This window comes from Nelumbo lutea, chromosome 1 (genome assembly GCF_056320005.1).
Source record: "Nelumbo lutea isolate HS-2025 chromosome 1, American lotus-T2T, whole genome shotgun sequence".
Taxonomy (NCBI): Eukaryota; Viridiplantae; Streptophyta; class Magnoliopsida; order Proteales; family Nelumbonaceae; genus Nelumbo; species Nelumbo lutea.
This window is the reverse complement of record NC_142684.1, coordinates 2,196,503-2,215,092: the sequence shown is the minus strand read 5'-3', so window position 1 is coordinate 2,215,092 and position 18,590 is coordinate 2,196,503. Positions and strand designations below refer to the sequence as shown.

The 18,590-nt window shown below is 37.2% G+C and overlaps 1 protein-coding gene across 1 annotated transcript in view; it reads left to right on the top strand.

Annotated features, from left to right (window-relative positions):
- The window catches only part of LOC148873189 (galactolipase DONGLE, chloroplastic-like), a 31,095-nt gene extending 17,158 nt beyond the window's left edge, over positions 1–13,937 (top strand). The window contains exon 4 of the mRNA XM_088964549.1: positions 12,655–13,937. Coding sequence (XP_088820675.1) covers positions 12,655–13,937 — 1,283 coding nt within the window. The remainder of the gene's footprint in view (positions 1–12,654) is intronic.
- The last annotated feature ends 4,653 nt before the right edge of the window (positions 13,938–18,590 follow it).

The following is an 18,590-nucleotide window of genomic DNA, read 5'->3' as shown; positions in this document are numbered from 1 at the left end:
TTCAGTCCAAAATATTTATTAGATTGGATTAGACCTGGTCCATCCATAACAAATTTATATTGAATTGGGATGGATTAAGTTAATATATGGTTCATTGATATAAAATAGGAATATATGTATCAATGGACCAGGTTTGGATTAAAACCAATCTAAATCGAAATGAATTTGAACAGACTGAATGGTCTGGACATTGAATTGGACCAGTCGTAGTTGGTCCAAAAACTTCATTGAGTTGGACCGAACCTGGTCCATTTATAATGGACTCACATTAGACTGAATTGGATTGAACCAAACCCAGTCCAATTAACACCCCAATATGGAACAATAACCTCTCCCACTAGATCATGTCAACAATTCCTAACCGATGGCTACGATTACCTCTTCTGCAACAAAGTCTAGGATGCCAGCCTTAATCTCATATAATGAATATCTTGGATTTCAATAGAAGTTACAAGTTAGATGTAGTGTTGGCTCAATTGACCACTCGTTGCACTGAATAGTCTCAATCCATTCCACCACCACCATCCATTTCCTTATCAACTCAGCAAATCATAGCGATGTCTACCTTCAACTTTGGGACCACACCCTACATGTCATCATCTATACCCATTATAGTCATTACGCCTTTCCATTTTGTTTTTACGGGGTCAGTTTCTCAACGTGCCAGCCTATCGCCACCAAATTTGATGGCATAGAGAAGCTAAAGGAAGATATATGTTAAATGTGAAAGGAGTGCATAATCTATGAATCGCTGACTTCAGAGTTGTGTCTCTACCCTAATGCAAAGTTACAAGAGAAGTTCCAAATGCCAGATTTTGAAAAGTATGAGGGATATTTCATACTAACCTAAGGACCTTTTGTGGAGATATGCTCCAATATGGTTTTAATGAAAAACTAGCTACTTGAACAAATGTTCCAAAGTTCCTATGCCACCCCTATCTTCTAAACCCCACTCAAGAATGACATAAAAATCTGGAGGATATGCGAAATGAGAAAGGTGAAAGGAGTGTGTAACCTATGAATCATCGATTTTAAGAGTTGTTTTTCTACCCTAATTCCAAGTTACCTAAGAAGTTCAAAATGCCAAATTTTGAAAAATATGATGGTAAAGGGTGTCCTCAGAACTCACCTAAAGATCTTTTGTGAAGATATGTTTTAATGTGGTTTTAATGGAAAGCTACTTCTTTAAACGTATCAAAAGATTTTAACAAACTTGGTTTACGAATCTAGAGGATGAAAAGAACACTTGGCAGGATGCCTTTGAAGCATTTTGAATAATTTCTCTTATAGCATGGGGTTAATGCCTAATCACTTAGACCTTGAGACCAGGACATACAAGCCTGGAGAAAGCTTTTTGGATTATGCCTATAGGTGGCAAGAAATGGCGACCAAGCTATGTCACCCTATGCTCAAGAAGGAAATGGCAAGGCTTTTCATCAAGAATTTGAAAGATCCATACAACACTTTGCTAGCCACACAACTAATTAAAGGATTTTTAACAAAGTAGTGGGAGGTGCTGTCAAAATTGAATAATCTGTTAGGTAGAGACAAATTAACCCACCAATGATTGGAGTAGGGGCATTTGCCCCTCGGCCAAAGAAGTTTGTGCCCAGATATCAAGGAAAAAGTAACCTATAATCCATTTCCAATTACCTAACCAGCTTTGTAGCCACATTTCCCATCTAATCCCTCTCTTATGATTCTTGTTTCTATGTACCAACAACAAACACTTGAAATGTATTGCAAACTTACCAAAGAAAAACAAAGGAGTTTGCGCCTTGGTTAAAGATGGATATCTAGAATTTCCTTAGAGTGTAAACGAAGCATTATAATGAGAACACTTATTGTGCCTATCACCGAAGACCAGTGCACACCACTAACAATTACCATCAACTTAAGATTGTTGTTCAGAAGTTGATTAATCAAGACCTTATCATATTCTAGGAGCCTGAAGAACCTCTTTGAACTAAGACAACAATGGCAATTCAAGACCTTTTTCACAAATGTTGAAGAATCGAAGTGGTTATCTCATCAACATCTATGAATGCTTATTTATCAATTATGGGCGCCAACTTCAGCATCTAACCACATGCATGGATTTAAATGTAGTCCTTGATGTAGAGAGTTAATGATCTCGACCCTACCTCTATTCATCAAGAGTGCATTTTTTGTTAGTAGTTTGCTATCTATGTTTTTCATGTCATTCCAACATTCCTCGAACTACACTTGGTCTGATCCCTTCACAAGTTATATAGAAAAACCTGTCTCATGGGTTCAACTTTTTCTCTTGCCTAAGATGCTTACTTACAAAAGAGTAATTATCCTAGTTAGGTCCAAATACCCTCAAGAGAAGGCAGAGTTTGTCCCCCTCTCAAAATAGCAACATTTGATTAAGGAATTATGGGAAATCCCAAGGGCATGCCCTTGTGAAAACTCAATTGTTGATCAAGGAATTTATAATTGAAAACCCTTTTTAAGAAGGAACATTCCCTTTCAACCTAAATAACCACCTTTGACCCCCAACTCGTAATGAAGACACCCTCAATATTTGAATTAGGGCAACATTGAAACCGTCAAAGCATAGAAAATTCCATTTAAATATAAGGGTAAAATATAAAAACCTCCCCTGAGTTTTTTGACAATCTTATAAACCTCCCCTATGTTTTGATTTTAAAAGAATCCTCCCCTATAGTTTTGAAAAAAGCTATAAATCCTCCCTTCCACTAAAGTTCTGTTAACTTATAAGAAGAATTTACTAAAATACCCTTAAATACTACCAAGTATCATCCTCCTCTTTATGAGATGTATACTTCTACATCAAGTTCTGCAAGAATAGAGCAAGCTTCTCTTTGAAACAAAAATATCTCCACAAATTCACTGGCAACACTCCCATAGGTTTCAGCAAGATTTCAACAGGCAGTTGATAATCTTAATTTAGATTCCATATTTGATTTCTCTAGTTTGTCAAGATTTTTGCTCTTGAGGATCAACCCGTGTGGAAGGCAATGTCTTTGACTTTGTTCATATTAAATTTAATAAAACAATCCAGGTAAGATTAAGAGAAATAGGTTGGCGCTTAATACTTAATAGAACTTTGAATTTTTTTTTTTCTGTTTTATGATTTGAGATCGTGTTAGGAATTTATTTGATTACTTGGAGTACTGTCACGCACATCATATGACACATTATAAAGATGAGTTCAGCACGGTTGAAGCCTTTTGGGTAGATTAAATAGTTCTGAAAAATGGTTGTTAAATTACTTAAATAGTAAAAGGAATCACTTAGAACCATTTAACAGGCATCTCCACAAAGTCTCTAGACTGTCGTTCCTCTTTGCCTATCACCAGAAAATGAAAATAAAAAAATAGGAAAGAAATAGAATGAAGAAGAAAGAGAGAGAAGAAGAATAAAAGAGATGGAAAATTAAGAAAACGTGATAAATAAATAAAATGGAGCAAAAGGATAAAAAAATGAGTGACAATTGGTTAGTTCAATTGAGACAGAGAAGTGGAAAAAACAGGGGTAGGAGATTGGTTTGCTTCGGTTACTACTTTAAGGGTAAATGTGGTATTTTAAGAAAATTAATGTATTACGTTAGGGTTTTCGGCCAGAAAAACTAATAAGAGGGAGGTATATGCACCATTTTTCAAAACTATAAGGGAGGATTCTATTTATATCAAAACACAGGGGAGATTTATAAGATTGTCACAAAACACAGGCGAGGTTTTTGTATTTTACCCTAAATATAATTTTTTAACCAACACAGAACAAAGGCACCATTTTAACCAAGTGCTTCACTTGTTGGCTGAAGAAAGTATTGGAGGCTAAAGAAAAAAAGAGGCAAAAAAACAATAAGAGATGAAAAGAAAATAGAATAACAAAAGAAAAAGAGAGAGAGAGAAGAATAAAAGTGACTAGGGGGAGTTTGCTTCTACCAAAAGAACCATAGTTCTATCAAGAATGAGAAACTTTTCAACCAGTCGCATATTGTGCTCAACATGTATTTCTACAATAGGTGCCATGTGGTAAAAAATGAAATGAAATGTGGCCATTCTTGGCCGCCTATTCAACCTTGTGCTCTCAAATCCTGATTATGCAAAGTAAGATCCCCTATTTAACTCTTTCAGCCATATTCTCAACTTTTCTTTTTCTTTACATAAACACCTCCTGGAAGGATTATGTCAAAACCAAATAGAGTGTAGTTAAAACAATCAACCAAGAGCTATATAGCAAACAAAAAATGCAAAAAGAAGAGTGGTGCTACTCAATCTGATGTGGTGCACGAATTGAGAAGATCAATCAGATAGTCCTTATTGATAGGACGAGACCGAGATACAAGGACGAGGCCACATTTCAAGACCTATGATCAAGAAAGAAGTTAGAGGCCCGAGGAATTATCCTCAGGTAAGTACTCCAACGCTCAAGTCAGTAAGAGGTGATGGGTGGTCGGGACGAGCTAAGTAGCAGTACGGGTCTCAAAAGTTAGATCCCTTACCTTGAGCATGGAGTACCTTTTTATAGCCGAAGATTCGTGTCCTGGTCAGATTGGGCTTCCGGGGTTGTGAGGATGAAGTTAACCGCCAATGTATACGGGATAAAGTCTCATTCCCCAGTCGAGTCGTCTTTCCTCATTCCTCCTTACCTGTAGTTGTACTCATCCATTTGACGTGACAAGAAGGATATGATGGGAACCACAGTAATAGCATAGCTTGGCCAAGCTAGGCCCACGTGGCAGAGCTATGCTGACATGGCCGAACTAGAACGACATGACAGGGCGATAGCTGAGAGGCCACGTGTCTCGCAAGGCCAGCTCAGCCATGACCCAAACAAAGAGGAACATAGGAGAAAAAGGTAGAAGCCGAGTCAAAAAAACAAGGAAAAGAGAAAAAAAAAAAAAAGAGAATTTTTAACAGCTTTGTTGGAGACGGAATAACCAAGGAAAATTGCATAGTTGTTGACGAAGGTCAGGGCAATAGATATGAAAGGCGATCCAGAGGCAACATCAAAAGAAGTGGAGGAAGAACTAGAAGAAGATTGCGACATCTTTACGAATTTGGTGGCGATAGAAAAAATAAAATAAAATAGAAAGAAGAATGGTCTGAAAAAGGGTTTAGGGGATAAGTGAATAGTACTCAAAAGGATCTTTCAAAAAACACAAAGCGGTTTTCCTTAACCGCCAAGTTTAAATAAAACAACGCTGTGATACATGTGTTGCCACGTGGCCCAATAGGATTTCACCCACATCTAAGAAAATCACTTTCAAAGGCTTTCAGTTTCTGTCTCTTGTCCATTAGACCCTATTAAACGCATCTTTATCTATCAAAATTTTAATGTGCATGAGGCTTGCGGTTACCCAAACCAAAGGCAGATAATAGAATTTCCTAAACTTTTGAAACTGGGATTTTTACAAGAAAAACAATGTTTCTTGGTGATTCATAGCACAATGGGAATTAGATATTTTTTGGGTCTAAGGACCTAGGTAAGGTGTGGGAAGGTGTTAAGCAATTCACACATGGCCAATTGAATCAACCTTTACTTCACCAACGTTTCAATTTTTTTAAACCCCAAAATTTACTCCATGTGAAAGGGTGGCCACCAATGAATTTTATTAATAATGTGGAAATAATAAAAACCTATGAAGGGAGACATAAAAACCTTACCCATTTAGAAATGTTCTAAGGAATACTCAATATTTTTTTGGGCTTAACAAAGAAATAAATGTCACAATGAGGCAACTAGAGAAAAAAGAAAAAAAAAAACTATGTAATCAAACAATGAATAGGAAGATACAAAACACTAAAACAATGGGAGACTAATTGAATGATTAAATAGAATAAATGGTGACACATTATGTGAGTGGGTCCTAAGATGCAAAGCCATAAATGGAGATTTGTAGGTAAACAAAAACCAATATAATAGAACAAAGATGGATGATATGGAATAAATGTAAATGGGATTATAGGGGCACGAGGAGATAGTAATTTTTTATGAGGGGGCCAAAATCTAAAGTGAATTAGAGAGATAGGGAGAATAAATGTAAATGGAACCATATGGGGTCAACCATTGGATTAGGGAGTGGGGGAGGAGGGAAATTTACAAGAAAATTAATTTGTAGTAATAATGGTGGATTTCTGGACGATGGAGGGGCCATGGCTCTGCCCCTAATGGGAAGACTTTGTGTCATGTAAAAACACCTAATATAAAATATGTAAAATTCTAGTGAGAGGCTAATGAATTGCCTAAACGTGTGATGGGAATTAATCCAGCAAAACTCAAATGTATGGGCATGGACTAAACAGGTTTAACCAAGAGCTGAGGTCCTAGTTAATCTAAACGAGAGATGGAAATTTGCTTAAGACCTTCACTCACTCCTAAGAGGCAGCCTTGAATATTTCCTATGCAAGCCGAGAGACGTAAATAAGTACGTAATATATTAAGTTGAAAAAAAAAACACAAATTAGAGAAAATGAACCTACAATTTGATCGAGATGATAAGAGGGTGACAAAGCAATTCGGCAATCTTAAACAAACAACCTTCAAGAACGCTGAAGCGAGACAAAGCAAACATGAGAAGTGAGAAAATATAATGAAATTGAAAAAAAAAAGTAAAAATAAAAAAAAAGGAAGCAACCTGCAATAACTCCGGATCTCCTGCCCACATTTATTCACAACACACTACTTCCGTGCAGCATTGGGAACATTTTCTCGTACATAATAATATTATCTAGGAGGATAAGATGTTCCCTATGTGTAGTTGCAATGTTATGTAGTGAACATGGGTAAAGTTCTTGTGGGCAAGAGAATCAGACTCACCTGCAATAGGTTGAAAATGAGGACTTCAGATCTGCACCCCACAACGTACCACAGCACATCTCTGTCGTGTATTGGGAACATCTCCCATTGTGGGGTGCAGATGTGAACTCGAAATTGAGATTGTTATCTGGTTACAGAAATCAACCAATAATGAGACTAAGAAACTGAGATGGTGAGAGGGTTTGAACAAATTGAAAGAGGAAAGGATTGCGTTAGGAATGGCAATGGGCTGGGTTCAGGGCGGGGAGTACATTCCCCACCCCCGACCCTGACCCCCAAAACACCCCCATCCCCGTCCCTGATCCCCGATGGGGAAAGAAATCCCCCCTCCTTCCCCGACTCCGACAGGGATAAATTCCTCGTCGGAGACCCGAATCCCCGAAACTAGAGAGAGAGAGAGAGAGAGAGAGAGAGAGGACCGTTGGAACTTGGGAAAGTTTATGTCGATGATGACTGATGAGAGAGAGTCCGAAGGGTGACAGCAACGGCGATGATGATGAAGGTCGGCGGTCTGCAAATCGGCGATGAAGACGAAGTCTCTTCCTCAGTTCCCTGGCCTCTCCTCTATTCGATGTCCGATGGGCAAGTGGGCAATGGAAACAGTCAGCACTATTACCTACCTTGGTTTTCTTAATATACTTGTATCACACCTACCTTGGTTTTCTTCAACCTGTTTTCAGCATTTCATTAACATCTTAATGTTGTGGTTTCAACAAGTATACAATATTTTTGTTCATATAATACAAGAAAATGTCAAAAAGTAGGGTATAATAGAGTGTTAAAAGGTTTTGAACATCATTTGAATATTTGCCATTACTAAAACTGATGGAAAGTTAGTAGTGGTAAGGGACTTCTAAAAGTTTTCAAATGTTATTTAAATATTTCCATCCATTAAAACTGACACAAAATTAAGGTAATGTTGGATTTGAAGAAAAAGGAAAGGAAAGAAGATTTATAAAAAGTTTTCTTACCTTTCCCTACTTTTTTCCTCAAACCAAACATAGGGAAAGGTGAAACGAGTAAAATTCAGAGGGGATTTTTCATTAGTCAAGGCTCGTTTAGTATCATCAGCCAAATTACAAGTAAAGATGCAACTTGTGTGTATGCTCGGATTGAGATTGTCAAATTTTGAATAAACCCATTTTAAAGACCCAAACCCGAAGAAGTGCAAAATGCTTTTTTGGGCCTACCCAAATTACACCCTAGAAGAAGGTTCTATTAGCAACTGCCAAGGTGCCAACCGGCCAATTGGGAAGGTGTGATGGGGGGTAGGGGTGAGCAAACCAGTCAATGGTTTAAAATATAATATTATTTTTATTATATATTTATATAACACTATATAATATTATAATATATGATATATTATTTATTATTTAAAATATAATATTATATATTTATAATTTGTTATTATATATATTTATAATATATTATTAAAAAAAAAAAAAACTAAAAACCTGATAAACCGAACTGATGGCCAGCTAAATCAGTCAACGGTTAACCGATTAATTTTATTTCAATTTTGATTACCTATTTTTCAAAAATCAATAATACCGGTTCTATGAAAAAAAAAATCCACGATTCAATTAACCGAACTGTAAGCACCCCTAATTCCTAATTGGGGGCTTATGGGTTTGAGGGATGGACTACCCGTACCCGTTGTATAGACTCTTAGAGCTAAAAAAACGATTGTAATTAGAATAAAGTTGTAGCATTTGACCAATGAAAGGCCCCACGAAAAAAATAAAATAGAAGACCTCACGTGGATATTAGATTCTCCTGTGAAATGTTTACATTAAACTCCAAACCATGTGCAAAAAAAGTTAGAGCGTATCATTTCCGCTTCTAGACCGACCACCACCAAAATATTATATAATTAGTTCCATTCCCAGCATTGTATCACACATCTAACAGATGAAAAAAAAATAGAGGACGGGGTTGACGGGGTTGACGGGGTTGTGATGCACCACCCTCATTACAATAAACATTAATTCCACAGTGGACAGGACTCTGGAGATGTTAGTACCTCTTGCTAAACCCATATTGATCCCATTGGGGATACGGTCGGGTCAGTGCAATCACGTTTCACGTCAGTTCAGGTTCAAACAAACCCGTATCAGATCCGATTCATTCATATTGTAACATTCATTATCCTTGATTATGTGTATTATTTCTGAGGTGAATTAATTGGGTTCAAGTTCAAAATATCGATACTGTTCTACTATACGCCAGCGTATCGGACTGCATCGATCCACTCTCGCTACTATTCTTTGTTTTTTTCTTTGTGAAACCTGCTTTAGAGGGTCAGTTTAAGGTCCTTTTACCCTCTGAACCGGATTGAATCCACATATCGATCGATACAGTTCCATACGTATCGAAACGTTGAATCTTGATTGGGTTGCATTGGCTTTGACTCGCACTTGGGTTGAACCACACCCAATTTGACAGTTTTACATCCCTAATTTGCTATTATTAGAGGTGTAAATCGGGCCGGGCTGCCTGTGGCCCGGCACGGCCTGGCACGACATCCACGGGCTATGTCAGGCCCGGCACGATGATTCATGCCATGCTGGGCCTGAGGTTTGAAGTCCACGGGCCGGCCCGGAACAGCACAACCAAGCAGGTCGTGCCGCCCGTGGCCCGGCTGTATATATATATATAATATTATATATTATACAAATTATAATTATATAATATATTAATAAAATATTTTTTTTCAATTTTATTATACTAATTTATTTAATTATTGTATATATAACCAATTGTATACATCAAAATTCATATAAAATTAAAATTTTAAGTTTTATTTCAATTTTTTTAAATAAATAGGCAAAAATAGCTTTGGCCCAGTACATGGACCGATTTGGGCCAAGGCTTGGCCCACGGGCTAGCTTGGCCCGTGGCACAGCACGGCATAGGCCACACGGACCAACCCCCAAAATTTTCACCGGGGAAGGCGGCATGGCCCGTGACGGCCAGCAGGCCAGCACGACACGACCCACAATTTGCGTGGGATGCATGCAGGTCATGTCGTGCTGACGCAACATGGGCCACTTTACACCTCTACCTATTATGGACCACAAGTATTAAAGATTAATCATCAAAATTATACTTTTAGGGTCCATTTGATTCACAAACAGGATTCGCATCGGAATTGGAATTAGAATTACCCATTCTTTATGTATGTTTGACTCAATCAAGAAATAGAATCAAATTCCAATTGTTGATGTTTGGTTAATTCGGAGTTGGAATCGGAATCAACTAAAAATTCTGAATTTTATATTAGTCTATCTATTACTTTATTATTGCTTTATTAATACTTTATAGATATATAATTACTCTTTTATTAGTACTTTGTTATCATTAATTTATTAGTATTTAATAACTAATATCTTATTATTTATCATTAATTTATGAATATTTTAGTAATATATTATTATTATCTTACTATGACTTTAGTAATATTTATATTATTATATTTTATTATAAATTTATTAATGTTATATTATTTTTGTTTATTATTTTAAAAGAAACTTATTATGACTTAAATCCCTCTGTTAAATCCCTCTTTTCCTCTTAAATCTCTTTTTATCCATTTTAACTCTATCCAATAAAGTAGGATTGTTAATTAGATGGATTGGGGTAAGTTAAGGGCCAACCTAAATATGAACGCTATCTTTGACCCAAACTAATGTCAAAACCCAAATTTGCCTACTACATGGGGTGAATCAGTAATCTTCTTGTATAAAAGTCTAAAGAAACCATTTCTTCTTTCCACGGGTTATTAGGTTTTCTTGTTCTTTTATTAATTTAATATAGATTTGTGTCATGGATTCTTTTGATTCAAGTTCAACAATACAAAGCACTTGACATGAGGCTTTGGTTATCTTTGTTAATTCAATTTTGAAATTGTTTATTAACTTGGTTATTAATTTCATGTTAAGCACATTTTTTGGCTATATAAAAAATAATAAGTTCAAAGTTGAATAACTAAAAAGGAAAAGAAAATTATTTTTTCTACTACTTTTTATATGTAAAGAACTAGAAATATATAGATCTTTGGTGCATCACTATTACTTCATTGTTCCCTTAAAAGCACACTAAAAAGCAACCCATGCATTGCAAGGGTCACCACTAGAGTTCACACCTCCTCTCCTCTCTCACACATGTGCATATTTAATTTTACATTAAATCATTAAAAACATAACAAGTCAAAATTAAAACCCTCATGGGTCTTCATTATGTTTTATAAAATCCATATTTACTATCTAATAGTCCTTCTTAAATCTCCCTCTCCCTCTCTCACCCACCCACCCACCTTATTATATTCAATGTTTGTAACATCTCCCCTCCCCCATTAAATCCCTCTTTTCCTCTTCAATATCTCTTAATCCATTTTGACTTTCTTTAATAAATAAGTAGGGAAGTAAATTGGATGGATTGGGGTAGGTTAAGGATCAACTTTAAATATGAACCTTATCTTATACCCAAATTAATGTCAAAACCCAAATTTTTTCACCTAGTACATGGGGTGAACCAGTCTTCTTCTTCTATAAAAATTTGAAAAACCATTTTTCTATTTCCATTGGTTATTAGGCTTTTCTCTATTTTTTAATTAATTTAATTAAGTTTTGTTTCATCGATTGTTCTGATTCAATAGTAAAATACAGTAAAAAAGTACTTAATGTGAGCCCTTGGCTATCTTCATCAATCCAAATTAGAAGTTGTTTTTTTTTTTTTTTTTAACTTGGTTATTGATTTGATGCTAAGCATATTTTTTTAGATTTATAGTGCTACACAACGGCCAGGGGATAGCCCATCTCCTAAACCCTTAACCCCCAACCTTAGTGATAGTGGGATTCGGTCAGGGGGTCCTAAACCCTTGACAAATAATAACAGTTACTTCATTTTTTTCCCTTAAAAATACACTTTTAAGGGATTTTTAAGAATTTTACGCGAAGTTGCATGCCATTTCATTGTCACGTAAATGGTTTTATTTAAACAACCCAAAATTCTATTTAATTTGGTTGATTTATTAAATATATATTTCTTCTACTACCATCTCATCATTTTCCATTTTCTTGTTTGATGTAAAATTGACTTTAAGAACACCATGAAATGAACGTTTTGCCCTATATATGTGATAAGTATTTGGTTATGCTTAATTTATAAGATTGTATATACTTTGTCCAAAACTTTATCTTTCTTATTGTGTTATTGGATGCTTAAATCAAAATATAGACACCACTTAATTTTCGGTAATTCATAACATAAAAACACTTGCACACAACAGCAGCAGAGGTTAGCGATCTACTTTTGTAACTTGCTGTCTAGGTTACCGGTTGCGAAGAGCTGCTTCTCATCGCCGCGTTGAAGTGTACCTTTATATTATATATATATATATATATATATATATATATATATATGAGAAACAGACCCAAAAAATAAAAAATTGTGGAAATGTTTAGTTAATTTCACTCTCCCCCGCGGCTTCTGTGCTCCTGGTCCTGGGTTTTCAAGTCAACCAAGATGGAATGGAACCATCAAAATATAAAATGCCTTTGGACCACACTCCATCTTTCTCTCTCCAGCCGCAACAATAAACAACCGACCATATTGGTAAAACCGTGGATGTTCTAAATTTATTGTTTAGTCAATCCCTCGCTAAACATGCTTTTTTTTTCTTTGATTATTTTTCAGACGACGAGGATTAATTAATTAATAGAGATTCGAACTACCACACTATATATAATCCAGCTGCCTCTCTTAGCTAACCCTTGCTCATTCTTTCTCTCTCTCTCTCCACCATGTATACGTTTAATTGCGTTTCCCTGCTGTCAACAGGTTTAATGGCAAACGTAAATCCGAACAGGGTTACAGTTCGGCCTTGTATGCGATTGTGTAGTCCTGGGCAATCTAAATTTGGGCAGGTAAAGTTGCCCGAGATGAGTGGATGCTCATCTTCCAGTCGGCACTCCATTACTGCCTCCATGATTGCACCAACGGTGCTAACTGCCATGGCTGAAACTAGCTCAGGACTGTCTCACGTATGGAGAGAGATTCAGGGTTCAGACAACTGGGAGGATCTTATCGAACCCCTGGACCCTCTTCTCCGTGAAGAAATCGTTCGATATGGGGAGTTTGCCACCGGATGTTATAAGGCCTTTGATCTAGACCCAACCTCCAAACGCTACCTGAATTGCAAGTATGGGAAGAAGAACATACTGCGAGAAGTTGGCCTAGAGAACTCTGGTTATCAACTCACTAAGTACATCTACGCAACTCCTGACATCTCAGTTCCCATTCAGAACGCCGGGACGTGTTGTGGCCGGTGGATCGGATACGTCGCCGTCTCTTCTGATGATGCAGTTAAGACGCTGGGCAGAAGAGATGTTCTGGTTACCTTCCGGGGGACTGTGACTAACACTGAGTGGATCGCCAACTTTATGAGTTCGTTGACTCCTGCCAGGTTAGACCCACATAACCCCCGGCCCAACGTGAAGGTTGAATCAGGATTTCTCGGTCTGTACACTTCAGAGGACGGCAGCTGCAAATTTGGAGTAGGGAGTTGCCGTGAGCAGCTTCTTTCAGAGATATCTCGTATCATCAACCACTATAAGGACGAGGAAATGAGCATAACTCTGGTAGGACACAGCATGGGAAGTGCTTTGGCTCTTCTTCTAGCTTATGACATTTCTGAGCTCGGCCTGAACACCGACCATTCAAACCGACAAATACCCGTCACCGTTTACTCTTTTGCCGGTCCGAGAGTCGGGAATTCCGACTTCAAGGAGCGATGCGATGAGTTGGGAGTAAAGGTGCTGAGAATAGTGAATGTGAATGATCCCATCACAAAGCTGCCTGGGGTAGTCTTCAATGAGAATCTAAGAGTTTTGGGAGGGCGGTATGAGCTTCCCTGGAGCTGTTCCTGCTACGCCCATGTCGGAGTCGAGCTGTCTCTCGACTTCTTTCAAATGAAAAATCCTTCACGTGTTCATGACTTGGAGTCCTACATCATGCTACTGAAATGTCCTAAGCAGATGCAAGTACAGAAGGATAGAATTAGAAATGAGTTGTTGAATAAAGCTAGGGAATGGCTCTGGATGAGCGCACAGAAGCTGGAGTAGTCATGGCCGTGGATATTTCCTCTGAGGAACGCCGGTAGCTTTGTTCAGTCTCAGAGAACATGACACGATCGAGATCTGTAGCTAATACTGTACAAAATCCATCGGCATGCAATTGTACAACTTGTATACAGAAGACATTTTATTGTAACCTCCATGAAAGGACAACCATGAGGTTATATATAACTATAGATACATCATGTCAACTCAAGCTTATATATAATAACGTGTCTTCTAACTGCACATCAATGCAATTGAGACTAGCGAATATAACTCCCAGTAATCCTTCTTACCTCCTGCAAATTAAGAGCAATAAGAAATCTTGCCATAGATAAATGATTCCTGTATTTCTGAAAGATAATAGCCCTAGTTTCTGTAATTGCCGTGACTAAAGCTGAGAACGATGTTGGGTTTCTTTCCCATATATATCAGTTTCTAATCTTCCACTGCATCATCTTCTTTACGATGGGCCATGAATTTGGCTGGGAATGTAGTATCCAACGAATTAAGCATATGGTGACTCACAACCATGAAACAGTACTGTAAGAATTCTGTAGGAGTGTAGGAATGGAAAAGCCCACTACGCAACACAAAGGGGAGAAATAAACTATGGGAATAAACCTTGAGAACATGTTTGACATTAACTAACAGTCTCATGCATGCGGAACACATGCTTAGAAAGGGGGAAGCCCATAGTACACAATTCCTTTGAAAACATGTAGTGAACTTATCTGCTTTGACATATAGATGGCAGTAAATCTCCTTGCTAAGTATAAAGGGTATAGCAAATCACTATAATTCCCAAACTCTTAGAAATAATTACAATGTTTATAAGTGCACTTATCCATGTTTATAAGTGCACTTATCCATGTTCTTTTATTTTCAAGATTTCTAGGTAAATAACAAAATGGCTCTTACCCACAAAAATTAAGTATTAAAATGGGCAAAATGGTCCATCATGTTTTGCAAAAGTTTCACCAAGGTGAGTGGGAGATGGTAAGTTTTACCGAGGGAAAGGGTAACTTTACTATGGGGTCCGCTGCTTAAGACAAAAAGAACATGGAAAACTTGATCAATATATTTATCAACAAACGAACACCCTAATAGAAAATAAGTGTGCCATACTTTTGTACTTCAAATCTATTTCCAAAGTGCCATAGCCAGCCCACCCACATTTAGAATAAAATCTTTGATTGTCAATTTGATCATAGAGATAGCGTCTATAAAGACAAGAGCCTCAATAGAAACCAACCTTTCTCCAACATCAAAGAGCCAAAAGGAGAACATTCATAGGACACGGAATCTTGTTATTAGTATGAGGATGGTGGTGATGTCGAGATCCCCAATAACAAGGTCTACAGCCTCAATGACTGAGTCACTCAAAGGGCTGCAAGGCGGGTCGAGTTAGGTCAGGTTGAGTCCAACCCTAAGTTCTAAACCCCCAAGCCAACCTTCAAACCAATCTACCCAACCCTAACCCTAACTAAATTCCTTCAACCCTACCCCAAACCAACCAAACCTGAAGTTGACTTCGGGTTGGCTAGGCTCAGGTTGGGCCCAACCCAACCTTCTTCCCATCCCTTAAAATCTCAAAAAACTATTTAATCTCAAATCTTAACTCACTTTTCACTATATATATATATATATATATATATATATATATATATCTTATGATTTATTAGTATTTGTTTGTTGATGTTTTTATTGGTTCTTTTAGTACAAAATCGAAAAAAAAATAAGTGTTTGAAATTACTATAGTTTACTATGAGTTATGACTTATGATAGATATTTTATAGGCGTCTAACATTAGAGAGGAGATGAAGAATAAAATACTCAAAAACATAAAATATGTTATTAAGGTTTTAGTCTTTTCATTTAAGATTAAGTGAAGTGATTATTTTAAAAGAAAAACATGATAGTATGTAGTGAGGGGTATACAACTATCGTACATCTAAAGAATCAATATATGGTAATATATATATATATATATATATATATATATATATATATATAGAGAGAGAGAGAGAGAGAGAGAGAGAGAGAGAATCGGGTTTGTGTTGGATCGGGCTGCCCAAGGGGTCAACCCTAATCCAAACCAAAATAAAGTCGAATTCCGACTTTTTCAGATTGGGTTCGGACCAACCCGGCCCAAGTTGCAAGCTTAGTCACTCACATTGAAAAGAAGCTAGAAGTTGTTGACACCATCCTTACAAAGTGAAGAAGATTGATAAGCTCCAACAGGAGCAAGAGGAGATTAAGGAGATGATATTTGAACTCTACCCACCGGCTATATGTACATAAATTTAGGTACTATAAGAAATGTGCTAGAGGGCACTCAAACAAGTAACCAAAATTTACTCACATTGCAGCTTAAGCCTAGATACCACACAACGCAACCCCATAGTGCAACAACCCTCAAATCATAATGGGAACCCTACGGTCTCTACCCTACAATATAAAAAAAAAACAAAACATTATTGCAACATACTAATTTCAACTTAAGAACCTCACTCCCGTAGTTTTCATCCTACAACATGAAGTATTGAATCACTTCCATAGCGTAGAGCACAACTAGATTTATCTTAGCATCCTCATTATCATGCTTGTTCTGCAATTTGATATATCATTTTGCAGTGGTTTCCCATGTTACGATGGTATTCTACCTAAGCATTGCATTATAGAAACTCAATTTATTCACACTTGATTTGTGATGAAAGACCAGCGCATAAACATCTAACTCACAACAAGCTTCTAGCTAGAAGAAGGGTAGTAGTTGCACTGGTGCTTATGTGTGCATTCCGTGGAGAAGGGCAGGATCCTAGAACCCGGGATCTCTGTAGGGAGACATGGTGAAACCCTACTTGTGCTTGCGTGTCCAGATCTAACAGAATAACAAACTTTCCCGCTTTAAGAAAGTTTCCTTCATAAGCTCTACTAGTTTGTATTCCTAGATTCCCTTAAGATCCCTCTAAAACTCTTCCTTCCTCCTTCCTCCTTCCTCCTACCTTCGCAAAGCCATCCACTGTCCTTCAGGTAGGCCCTATTGGGCCTCATTTAATTCTAAGAGTTGGTTTGGTTTGATTTATCTATCCTTTTATAGATGAAGGCAATGACTTCATTCTCATTCTTGAGCAATGTGGGACTTGGATCAATACTAAATAACGAATGCTACCATTGATAGGCTGCAGGCCTTGCGTAGGTGGACAATTTACATAATTGAGTTGGCTCAAGTGTTCACACATATATTGACATGTGTCAGTTAACTAATATAATATTACAATATATATATTTAAAAATATATTATATCATATTACGGACCGGCTGGGACAGGCCAGGTTTCCGGGCCAAGAATGATCACCCCTACATGGGTGAGGACCTGAATTAAGTATAAGAATTTTCCAAATCCTTATCAGGCCTAACATATTTCTAGTATGTAAACTTAACAACAGGGAGCATTGATTATTGGAATGAGGTGGTGGACAAGTTCGTCACAAAATGGTTCACACTAGAGAGGCGCATGACCATGTTTGATCTGTGCAATATTGAATAGAGTGCTAAAGAGGAATTGTTGGACAATGTTTCCAAAAAGCAACACACAATGTGCTAGATAAGGGAATCAGAGAGGAGCTTGTGGAGTAGCGTGTGCACAAAATGAAACTCGCGTACAGATAGGCATTGTGAACCGTGAGCTGCCTAGTTTTTCAAGAGTTCACATGTTCACCCCATAGCACATTTTCACTGTGTATTGAGAATATATCCTGGTGGTAATACCAGTTTTGATAATGTTATCATCGAGAGATGTTTCTAATATATGGCAGAGATATACTATCGGCCGTTATGGGGCAGAGATGTGATCTCGTTTTTTTCAAAACTCTAAAAGTGCATTGAAAGAACCACCAATACAATCAACACTCTCATCAGTATAGCAAACCAGTACGTCGCATTGGCTCCGGCACCAATATAATACCAAGAAAGTTATGCCATGGACAAAACAAATCCCACGGGTAGAGGAGTACTAGGTGAAAATACTTTTCTAGACAAAGAGATGATGAACCACCACCACCCCAGCTCCACATTTAGGTTGTAATAAAGCAGAAGTTATTTAGATTATGAATAAATTATTTTGAAGATAGGGTGATCAACCTACCCCTACCCCCACCAAATGTTGACCCTGAAAGAGATAGACACGACAAATGGTAGTGTGAATTCCACCAAAACACAACACATGATTTGATGGAGTGATTTACATTACGATGAATCTTTAATTCCTAATCACCTACAAGGAGTAGAGAGTTGTAAAGTGGGCCGTGTCGGGCTTGCATGGCACATTCCATGGACAGCCCACGTAAAGTGCGGGTCGTGCCATGCAGGCCCGCGGACTGTCACCCCATGGCCCAAACCCGTGTGGGCCCATGTCATGCTGCAGTCCGGGCTGGCCCGTGAGCCGAGTCTTGGGTCAGTTCGGGTTGTGTATTAGGCCAAAGCTATTTATTTGAAAAAATAATAAAAAAACTTAAAATTTTAATTTTATATGAATTTTGTGTATACAATTGCTTATATATACAATAATTAAATAAATTAGTATAATAAAATTAAAAAATTATTTATTTTATTAATATATTATATATTATATATTATTATATAATTATGATTTAT